The 11,263-nt window shown below is 38.8% G+C and overlaps 2 protein-coding genes across 4 annotated transcripts; one reads left to right on the top strand and one right to left on the bottom strand.

Moving 5' to 3' along the window:
* Window positions 1-4: 4 nt before the first annotated feature.
* Window positions 5-1,666, top strand: LOC122092270 (serine/threonine-protein kinase Nek2-like; the record flags this gene model as incomplete). Its single annotated transcript, XM_042662599.1, has 2 exons — window positions 5-370; window positions 899-1,666. Coding segments are annotated over 2 exons (1,041 nt in total), but the record flags the coding sequence as incomplete, so codon positions are not given.
* Window positions 1,667-5,696: 4,030 nt separating this feature from the next.
* Window positions 5,697-8,376, bottom strand: LOC122090711 (protein IQ-DOMAIN 19-like). 3 transcript variants are annotated; one of them, XR_006143726.1, is made up of 5 exons: window positions 7,557-8,374; window positions 7,216-7,452; window positions 6,353-7,042; window positions 6,156-6,255; window positions 5,697-6,069 (listed from the first exon to the last, which is right to left on the bottom strand). XR_006143726.1 is itself a non-coding variant. In XM_042660393.1 (4 exons), the coding sequence occupies exons 1-4, from the start codon at window positions 8,055-8,057 to the stop codon at window positions 6,244-6,246; spliced, it is 1,440 nt and encodes a 479-aa protein (XP_042516327.1). In that variant the 5' UTR covers window positions 8,058-8,373; the 3' UTR covers window positions 5,697-6,243. The 3 variants fall into 3 exon arrangements, 2 of the variants coding, with proteins under 2 accessions (XP_042516327.1, XP_042516326.1); XM_042660393.1 differs by having other exon boundaries at window positions 5,697-6,255; window positions 7,557-8,373; XM_042660392.1 differs by lacking the exon at window positions 5,697-6,069 and having other exon boundaries at window positions 6,209-7,042; window positions 7,557-8,376.
* Between the last annotated feature and the right edge of the window lie 2,887 nt (window positions 8,377-11,263).

Genomic DNA, 11,263 nt, shown 5'->3' with positions numbered 1-11,263 from the left:
CCACTGGACTGAATCCAATTGTGTGAAGAAAACAAGATTTTCTGAACCAGAAGATGTTCATCTTGTCAAGGATAGGGAGAACAAATATTCATTCAGCAATGAAAGGATCTTGAACCCAAATGTATCTGGTTCCGAGCAAGAATCTCTTTGTTCTACTGAAAGAGTACAGGAGTTCCCAAGTTACCTGAATGAAATGCTGGGAGAATTATCAGCTGGAAGCACCCATGAAGAGATTGATGTCTACAAGCCAAAAACTGTAAAGACATCAAATGTTGCAAAGACCCCTAGAATGACTCCAGCTAAAGCTTCTGCAACAAAGAGACGGACGGAGGCACCAACGACAACCCAAATTCGTCCTAGTCGTGAATCGGTGAGCTCATAAAGAACATATAATATGAAAATACCACATGTCTTAGTCATTAAATATTCCAGTTACAGAAAAAACCTTCTCTGCACCAAGTTTTTCCAAATTGACATAATTAAATTTGATTGGAAAATATAAAACCAATTGAGAAACCCTGAGTTTTCTTGAGAGGCTACAGACTACTTTCATGCATGTTGTTAGAACTGTTCATACTGTGGCAGACATGGAGGTTCAAGGTACAAATTGAGTCCCACCTTGCTTTTATTTTGGCAGGACAACGAAACATATGCTTTGTACTGTATCGTCCATTATAATCATTCATGGGATGATAGATAGGGAAAAAAGATATCCGACGCCTATAGTGTCCACCCCAGACCCCAGCTGCTTTTTGGCATCAAATATCTGCTGAAGCTTATGCAGTACGTCACTCAAATAGCGACTAAGAATTGACTGCCATTATGCAATATATCCTTGGTTCTTCTGGTTAATTTTGTAGTTCAGTTATTGATTGTTTCTTATTCTTTGTACATGTAGCTTCCTGCATCAAGAACGCCAGCAAATAAATCAGTTCAGCAAATACGGAGAGCCTCACTGCCTTTTCTTGCTAGAGCTTCACCTGTGGAATCCCCTTGCAGATCCAATGCTAATCTCCTTGGGCAAATGAACTCCCCAGATGTCTCTGTAAATGCTCCACGAATTGACAAGATGGTTGAGTTTCCATTGGCCTCATCTGAGGACCCATTCTTTCACATCCGTAGAACTTTGTCACCGTCTGCACATGGCTCTTCCTCTACCTCACCACATTGTGGTGACCGTTCCCTCACCAAAGACAAGTGTACAGTCCAAATACAGGATATACCGTTAGCAAGGGCAAGCTTCAGTGATGCATGGCATGGAATTCGATACAAAACATATCAGTTAGGTGTGGAAGGTGGAAGTGAATGCTCAGACAGGAACCCAACTGCTGGAGCATCAGGCTGGACCTCACCTGACTATCTGCAGCGTCGGTTTGACACCTCGTCATACCAGCAACGAGCTGAGGCATTGGAAGGTTTGCTTGAATTCAGTGCACAATTATTGCATCAAGAGAGGTTTGAAGAGCTTGGAGTTTTATTGAAGCCATTTGGGCCTGGGAAGGTTTCTTCTAGGGAGACTGCTATCTGGTTAACTAAGAGCTTTAAGGAGACTACTATGAGACAGGAAGATTAAGAAATTTAAGGGCTCAAATAAAAAATGAATTTAATCATGTTCTTCAAATTTGATAATCAGATCATCAAGCTAATTGATTGCATTTTCCTGTCATCTTGAGCTTGAGTTTTTTGGCCCATAGGTTCCAAAATCCTGTGCCATGGGAGAGTTCTCAATAGTTAAGAGCACTGTAGGCATGTATAGACATATAGAAACCTTTTTATTATTATTATTATTATTATTATTATAAATTCATCACAACTATAAAATTGAATTTTTGTACACTTCAAAATGAAGATTAATTGACCAAACTGGTAGGTTGGGACCTAAATTTTGGTGACAGGTCGGTTAAAGTTGGAGTCCAACCTGAAATTAGCATTATCTGTTTATGGATTCGGCATTAGTCCAAAGTTCAAACACTCTCTTTGCACTTCTGCAGTATCTCCACTGTAGCAGGTTCCGGAAAGAAGGAACGGATGAGGGTTATTGGGTTTCTTGGCATTGCAGGGTGGACATTTCCCCCCAGCCCAAAGAAAAAAAAGGAGGGGGTAATTAATGCAACTCTGCTGTGTTCTAAGATGCCCTTAACTCAGTTTCAAGACTATTGACTTCAATAAAATGTATTGGAGATTCTAAATTTGGTGGGTTGCATGGCATGTCTCAGTTACAGAATCAGATCTTATACTTTTTATCCTGGCTAACCATGAAGAGTAAGCTATGAGGACAAATCCATTTCATAACCAACAGCAGAGCATCCTGAAAAGTGTCTACTGTCTTGCTGGTTGGAGGGGGAAGAAACTAAGCAATATTGGTGAATATTCACACTATATGTCTTTCCTTTTTGTAGTCCCAGTGTTGTTCGCTAGCTACACTGGAAAGATTCAGTGTGATTTCCTACAGGAAGGATGGGAAGAGGCATCTGAGTTCCATCCTGTGTAGCCTATTCGTGTTGTGCAAACTTAGAAGGTTGAATGGTCGGGTCTCAGACCCGCAGTTCTTATGCATAATGTACTGTTCTATTAATGGCTACGCCTATCTAAAACTCATGTAATAGCTTACTGTAAGAAGTTGGTTCCGCTATGTATCAAATATGTGCTGAGGATGATGGGAAGACTGCTGGTGTGGTGACTGAAAACAAGTAGCTCTTTGCATGGTTAAGGTTCTTGGGTGTATATCCAATGTGATCATCATGCTTTTGTTTCTGGATCAGTTTTAGAATGTTTTTAGTATCGTAGGTGGTTTTAGCCTTCATTCCTATTGATGCAGCAACACTCCGATGGATCGACCCAAGCCTGCTCCAGATCCCGGATCAAGACTCAGATCCAATTTGGGTTCCAAGTTACTAATTTGGATTCTAAGTTTAATAGAATATTTAGGATTTTATTTTTAATTGAGAATATTTGTTCCCTATTTGAGTCCTTAGTTGTTTCTTTATTTTGTTAGCTTGGGTGTAAAAGATTTTATTTCTATCTTCGTTTTTATTTTTAATTAGAAGGTTTTTAATATTATTTTATTATATATTGGACATGTAATTCATGGGAAGAATAGTGGAGAGTGAAGAAAAATTAAGATTGAAAGCCGGCTTGCCTGCTTCTCTTCCCCCCAACACCCCCCCTTCCCCCTTCCCCCTTCCCCCTTCCCTGTGGTCTCCCTCTATCTCCCCTCCTCTGCTGTCTTTCTTATTTCCCTCTTTATTTCTTCTTATTCTTCTTCTTCTTATATTCCCTGCGATCTCTCTATCTGCCTTCTACCCTTCCCTCCTCCTCCTCAACAAGAATCCCCTTCCCCCTTCTGCTGTGCGATAACTCCCCCTGCCCCTTCTTCTCTTTCTTCCTCTTTTCCTTTCCTTCTTCACGGTTCTGTTTTCCCTTCCCTGTAATTGGTGATAACAGCAATCTTTAAGAATTGCTTCAGATTCTCAAGTGGGCATCGATCTGGCCTGGGATTTCAAGGGGTTTGTTTCGACTGCCAAGGTCGACCTGAACAATGGGAAACTTTGCTTGAAAATTCCTTCCATCTTGAGATGAAAACTAGATTGCAGACCTTAACCTAAGTTCCACCGCCAGTTCTGTTTTCAGCAGCCCCAGATCTTGCAAGCACTAGTGGTTCGACCCTATGGTTGCTCACAATCAGGAGCTTTAGGAATTTGGTATCTCTCCCTGAAATTTCATACTCATCTGAGCAATATTGAGGGAGTTTTCCCACCTTCAGATCTTCCTCCTCCATCTTCTTGGTTGGAGGTTGAAGACAACCCCAAAATAAAGAATCGTGGGTTTACTTTTAGCCCTTATATTCTGTTTTTCCCATAATACCCCCTCCCTTAGTCTTTAATAACTTGTGCCCTTATTTTAACTTTGTTTCCTAGAACACCCTTTAAACCCATCTATGCTACTTTGCTGCTTCTAATTGGAAGTTTCTTAGATTTACAATTCTGCCACTCCTTATTAGAAACTTCTGGTTAATTACAAAAGTGCCATCCCACCTTATGAATTTTAATCTATTTACAGGATTGCCACTCAATTGTAAACATCAGCAAATTTACTGTTTTGCCACTTAATCTTAGGCCTAAATTGCCTAAGTATTTAATTGGGCCCACATCCAATCGGGTTGGTTTTTGTGGGGCCCACCGGCCCCCCACATTACCTATTCTTTACCCGAAAACCCCAAATCCGAGTTATACATACAGATATAGAGAGAAGTACTTTTGGCATCGTTTTATCGTCTTCACATCTTAAAAGAGTTATAGTTATCTCAATACCATAAATACCTTCACCTGCAATGCACTTTCTGCCTCATTAGTTTCAGTTGTGAATCATAATTATATTTTTAGATGGACAATGTACTGCTTGTGGCTGTCTGTTGAATTTATAGGATATTGAAAGTGGTTATTGGACAAATTTTCAATCTGAACTCAATATTTTCTTTGTTAGGTTATTTATCTTATAGCATAAATACTCAGTTGTCTATTAATAGAATTCCAGGACATTGGCTTTGGAAGTGATGTTCCTCTGAAGAATCTGGATAGAAGTGTCATATTTTGTATTGCAACTGAAATACATACAGCATCCAAGTTTAGAACTGACATGGTGGGTCAAAACCTTGGGGGTGAAGTCAGTCACATTGTATTCCCAGAATAGATCGCATGAGTTTCAGGATAATGAATAAAGGGCTGTATTTGGTATGTATTCTCAGAATAGATTCTCGGTCTAGAATGCATTCTGAAACTTGATTCTTCTCTATTTTCTCACTTCAGAATGCATTATAGACCCATAATCTATTCTGAGGATGCATACCAAACACAGCCAATCTAGGAAGCAGTTTTCTGGAGCTTGGATTATGCATGATGGAACTTGGACTCTGCTTCGAAGGGAGGTATGCGACAAGGCACTTGGTGGTCAAGAGCTAGAGCAAGAGTATACTGGAGTCTTGCATCGCAAAAGGGTGTCTTGTACACTATCACTCAATTCTGGATAACCTTATTCTAGAGGAAAGTAGAACAAAGGATAGAGTAAAGGATGAACTAAGCATCAATTTAACTTGACTATGAAGCAAGAACAACAGATAACTGAACAAAAGGAGCAGAAGACCTGGCCTCCAAAGGAAATGAAAGATCCTGCAGAACTCTTTCTAACTGGTGGCAACAGTGGCATTATGACTGGTATTTTCACTGTTTTGGCATCTCTAATGTTTCTCTCCCAATTCCATTCACATTTAATTGAGCTAGGCCAATAACACAAGATAACTTAAGGAAAAGAAACTTTGGTTGTTTTATGCAACCAGCATGGAGCACAACTTTCTCAATTTCTGGGTACCCTACTGAAATTTTTAGATCAAATGGGCACTGTCTGATTCATGAGGTGAAGATGTCCATTTTGCTGAGCAAAGCCCAAAAAACTATGTCAACAGATTCTTTAAGGCTATGTTTGGAATGCAAGAAAAGAACAAAGAAAAAAAAAATACAAGTTTCATTATTACTTTTGTCTTATTACGCTATGTTCCAACATAGCCTTAATTACATCCTTAAACACACTTGTGAAACTACCTAACTGTTCTATGGTGGCAATGGTTGGCAGTCCAAGACAGGAAGAGCTACTTTGATTTTCTGCAAGTAGAATAGTAGAGATCCAATCTATGTTAGAGCATGTTTATGCAAGGCTAATTCTTCATATTCCTCACTATAATCCTTTTAGCAGAACATAATTCAGTTCAAATTTTCATTTTTTTTAGAATTATCTTTACATGCTTAGTGTTCAGTTGTCAGCAGGCCACCTTATCATTATCTAGCCTGAATCTTTAAAGCTAAGCAACAAAAAAATTGTAAACACCCAAAGCAAAACCAGGACTTTGTAACAGGATCTTGAATTAAGATTCCCCTGTTGAGACACTTGAAACTCCCAAAAGAATACAATAGGTTATTTTGAGCTGCATCTACTTCAAGTACTCTGTAATCTGAACAATCTTCTGTTGAAGCTTGCATCACCCTCTGTTTCCACACTGTTCTTCAACTTTGAAGGTGACTGGTGAGGGATGAGCCGCCATTATAGCAAAGAAATAACAATTTTATTTTGGAGGGGAAGAGATGAGAACTTTCAGAATCTGTTACCTTGTTGCTTCACTCACAAAATACGAAAACTTTAACGGAAAATTAGACTTTGAAGAAACCAGCCATTAACTGAAACCCAATGCAGCAACTAACTGCAAGTCTGCAAACCCATGTCGAATCTTAAAATTACTTTACAGAAATCATGTAAGAAATTCATAAACAGTGCAAGTTGTTTATAATTTGGGTAAAAAACAAACCTCATATGGAACAAGAGATCTGCAGTAATTGGTATTTGTCAGCACTGTACTTGTGGAACCACACTCACTATCCTTGAGTGACACAGTGGATCTATCAAGCTTGATTGACCATGGATATTGGAAGCCATGAGCAGTGGATCCTACATGTGAAGATGACCTCTGCATCCGAACACCCCTGGGAATATTTCTTCCTTCCATTGATGCCCTCCTCCTGCTGGGTTGTCTCTCATATGATTCAGGTCGTTGCTTTGGTGCACTGTGTGACCTTGCTTTAGCTCTGGACGATTCTGTGTTGGCCATGTAATTTGGATGGAATGGGTAATCAGTGGATGCAGAGTCTGCATATTCATGTCGAGGGGAAGCATAAGGAGCTCTTGTTGGGTCCAATTTGGATACGGCCGAATAGTATTGAGGACTGCTTTGTGCTGTAGCGAATGAATACTCCTCAAAATGACCACTGCAAGCTCGTGGACTCATCTCAATGAATGCCGATGGAGCAGGTGAGACCTGGATTTGATCTTGCTTTGTGTTTGCACTATTGCTTGGATAATACGCAGAGAATCTTGGATCTATTCGTTCTTGTGAGTGGTTAGAAACAGAGTAGCTATTCCTGCTCTTTGAGGTTCCCCTTTGTTGGCCAATATCCATCTCTACAATCTTAATGTTCTCCTCCAGGCCTCTATCCATCTCCTTTACACATAAATGGCCAGATTCTAGGTCAGTTTCTTTGTTAGATTTTGATGCAAAACAGAGAGGAAAGGGGAAAATTTTTTCCAATATCACAATTGAGGCATCAGATAATTCCTAATTTTCAAAATCTTATGGATGCAGGGTGGCTGGATTTGCTAGCAGAGGAGACTTACGCTGTATGATTGTCTCAGCCGGATGTCCTGCGAGGATTTTCTATGAATTGATTGCCTCTGAGTAATGGGTTGTGGTTCATCTGCCATCCGGAGCCGCTGAGCTCGAGCTCTTGCCTGAACTATAATCAATGCCTGCATACACCGGAGGGTAGCAGTGGCTTGTTTTCTCACCAGGTGACCCCTCACCAGCGCCTGCAACTTCACTAATCCTCTCAACGCACATAATGCTCTCTTTGCCTGTCAATAAGAACTAGTCAATTTTCACTTTCATCTGCAACCTTACCCACTATCCTCTTTCATAAAAATTGGTTCTTTAAGATTGAGAATTGGTCAATGCATACCAGGTAAGAACGGAAGGCAGATTGAATCCTGATGGCGGCGGCTTCTTCAATTACAACTGTTCTAGCCGGAGTAGGAGCATTGGTAAGGCGGATAACGGCGGCTGCTGCCTGGGCTGCCGCCACAGCTGCGTCGGCAGCTGCAGCCGTAGCTACGGCGACAGCCATGGCATGCTTCTTCTGCTCATTCTCAGCTTCCACCATTACATCTGTTGTTGCAGTGGTGGAAACAACCATATCTGTAGAATTGAAATCCTTGGTAGCCATAGCTGTGGCCGACGATCTCCTGAAACTCCATCTTCGTTTCTCCTTAGGAGTGGAAGGTGGATTTGTAATGGGTGTTGTGGGATTCTCAATTGCAATGGAAGAGGGTTGACTCTGACTACTACAGTTCTTCTCCTTCTCCTTCTCCTTCTCCTTCTCCTTGTCCTTGTCCTTGTCCTTGTCCTTGTCTTTCTTCCCCCCATTCAAGAAGCTTTTGATCCATTTGCTAGCCTTCCCCATCTCTGTAAAACTTACTAAGAAGCCATACCACTAGCAGAGAAGCTAGAACTAAAAATCAAACAAAGTATCACAAGCTGATAATTCTAAACTCTCTTCTCTCCTTGTCTGTTAAAACTTATGATTCAGTATTTGCTTGCTTATGTGTGATGGGTTTGCAGAGAAGTGAAGAAACGTGGAGGAAAATTTCACCTCCAACGTTCTTGAAGATAGATTCCCTATATACCCATTTTTGGAGCAGCAAGAGAGATGGAGACTGAGGGGTCCTGCTTGGCTGCTTGGCTTTCTATAAAATATGTTGCGTCGTATAGTGGTGGGGTGGAAGGGGTCGGTGTGGTTCAGTGACCATGTGAAAGAGGGCCACACTGTAACATGAAGAATCCGTGTAAAATACTCTGTGCCTGGCTGCCTTCCTGGTAGTTGGTGTGGTGGTTTATAGAGTTTGTACTTGATATACATAGTTTGTACTTGTGGACACCTAGGTGTGTCAGTTTCCGGTCGAACTGATTCGATCGATCAGGAAAAATCGAACCGAACATTTATTGTTTTGACTTTGACTCAGGTTTTTATGAAATTGAATATTTTTTTTAAATCGAACCAGATTGGCCAAAATCAAAAAATAAAAATTAAACTAAACCATCCATGTTTTACAATATTAATGAGAAATTTTTGTATTATAAGGAGAATTGTTACAAATAATTGAATATTAGATTATAAATAGAGAAATTGATTTGTAAATTGTAATAATGTTTCTATTGATTTTCTTTTTCACTATACAAAACTAGTTGGATAGTTAAATGAATGATTGGATAATATGGTTCATTTTGTGATTTCAATATTAGTTATCTTCTTAGTAATTTGTTATCCATTGGTTTCAATATAAGTTGTCTTTCTCTTACAATGATAAATCATGATTTAATCATAAATTTAGAGTGTTTTTTTTTTTTTTTGAGTCAAATCTTGTCACTATAAGTTATGAATGTAATACTTCATTATGGTTCAAGCTCAATAATAAATCGATCTAAATCGGTATTAAAATCAAAATAAATCAAAATCAAATCAGATCAAATTAAAATTGATTGAAAACCAAAATTTCTTAACAAATTGATTTTGAACTCCCTCATTTCTAGATCGAAACGGATTCAATCCGACTAAAACCGAACCAAACCCACCGATTGACACCCCTATCTTGGGGACCACACTGCAGTATCATGGTAAGAATAAGACCACGTGGTGGGTTATCTTTAGGCAAAGCTTTAAGCCATTCTTTGGTTTTTTTTTGGTAGAAAGATTTAAGTCATTCTCGTTTCTCACTCACTACGATCCCAAGGCAAGTAACCTCTCGGTACTAAGAAAGAACCTCCATCAAGTTGAGCCTATCCATTTAATTAAAGCTTAGAAGGGATGAGTGGTCCCACTAGCTTTATTCCTCTTTGATAGTGACGCTGGTTTTGATGAAACTTAAAACCTTAATAAATGAGGTTAGTTGGAGACTTAGACTGGGAAATTGGTTAATTAAGGCTTACGGTTAAATCTAACTCCTTCTGCAATATAGGGAGTATAAAAAATCAGACCGGATTGGTTGACAAACCGAAAGTAACCTTATCAGATAGATATTGGTTTTGATTTACCCAAAAAAAAAAAAAAAAGGATAGATATTGGTTTTGTGTTTTAGAAATTTGGAAAAAGATCAAAAAACCAACCGAGGAAATCGAAATTAACGGTTAGACCAAACGATATAAAGAAAATTGGAGAAAAAGAATGTTCTCTGATCATGCTGCTCTTGTTCTAGAATAGTGGCAAGGAGAGGGCATGTTTAGGCATTAATGGAGGTGGGTTTCAAGTTTCACAAGGTTAAGAGTGTCATTTCACCACTCTCAATATCTAGGTGTAAATGTGTAATAAGGGCATAGAACTAGGGAGTGTTCATTTTCCCAAAAAACTGAGATTGTGTCAATAGTTGACCGATAAAAGAAACCAATTGAAAACCAAAACAGACAAACCAATAACCATTGATTTTGGATTGAGTTTTCACAAATCCTAAAACCGTATTGCATCGATATATAAGAAAAGGAAAAAGAAGGATGCTAGGTTGCCTGACACCTGTATCCATACACAAGAAGGACAAAATGACTTTCCTACCCTTATAAAATGAAAAAATCTAACCCCTAGAGGCAATAATCCCCCTCCCATAAATAAATCTAAAAACCTAACAAAAATCATAGATATCAACCATTTGACAATTTAAGCCGTATTTTATTTTATTGGCTCGATAAAGGTATGGAATATGGTTTTAGTGCACATTATTGGAATGGGTATTGACCATGGTTTTAAATATCTCCGATCCGATACGATATCCTCCGATACGTATCTTAAATTTAGCTGACCGATACGATACACACCGATACGATACATGGAATTTTTAAAATCTTTTCTTATCGATAAATATCCTACAATACATACCGATATACATCAATATACCACCAATACACATCGATACGATACGATATGCCTCGATACGACTTTATGGAAAATATAAAATTGAGGTAAAATGTACGTTTCAGTATGTATTGGTACGTATCGGTGAGTATCGGTATGTATATATCGGTGAGTATCGGTACGTATCGGTGAGTATCGGTACGTATCGGTGAGTATCGGCATGTACCGATACAATGCGCTACGGTCATATAATGGCCAAGATGGGTAATTTTTCAGAAAAAACACGATTTTTTGAAGGGTTTTTGTTCCAAAGTTGCTGTCAGCCATATTTCTCTCTAACTAAAGTGGAAATCAAGGTTGGGAACAATGATTTTACATTTATGGGACAACTACAAACCTTGAATTCTTAATACGATACCCTCAATTTAGTGTTTATGCATAATACATGTTATCAATAGCTTTTTTTAACAAATTCTTTTATGCAAAAGTGTTTAAAAAAATGTTTCCTATCCATTTATGTGTGTATCTTTAGCGTATCTTAGTGTATCTTCGATACGATACGATACGATACTATACCCTCCGATACGTATCTTAATTTTGACCAACCGATACAGCGACCGATACCGATACTTTAATCCTTGGTATTGACCATCTCAAAATCCGATATGATATCAGATCAATTATATCGGATAGAAATACCCGTAATTTTCATTTACACATTTTATGATTTTTTTTTTACATTGATCTATACCATTAAACCGATATAGTAT

This window comes from Macadamia integrifolia, chromosome 10 (genome assembly GCF_013358625.1).
Source record: "Macadamia integrifolia cultivar HAES 741 chromosome 10, SCU_Mint_v3, whole genome shotgun sequence".
NCBI classification, from domain to species: domain Eukaryota; kingdom Viridiplantae; phylum Streptophyta; class Magnoliopsida; order Proteales; family Proteaceae; genus Macadamia; species Macadamia integrifolia.
The sequence above is the reverse complement of the archived record's forward strand: the minus strand, read 5'-3'. Positions and strand labels throughout refer to the sequence as shown.

Excerpts from the sequence above, each read along its gene's own strand:
- LOC122090711 (XM_042660392.1), bottom strand. The coding sequence starts at position 8,057 with ATGGGGAAGGCTAGCAAATGGATCAAAAGCTTCTTGAATGGGGGGAAG. Across the intron at positions 7,453-7,556 it reads CTGCCTTCCGTTCTTACCTG|GCAAAGAGAGCATTATGTGC; the intron begins GTATGCATTGAC and ends TCTTATTGACAG. Across the intron at positions 7,043-7,215 it reads GGCTGAGACAATCATACAGC|GAGATGGATAGAGGCCTGGA; the intron begins GTAAGTCTCCTC and ends TTATGTGTAAAG.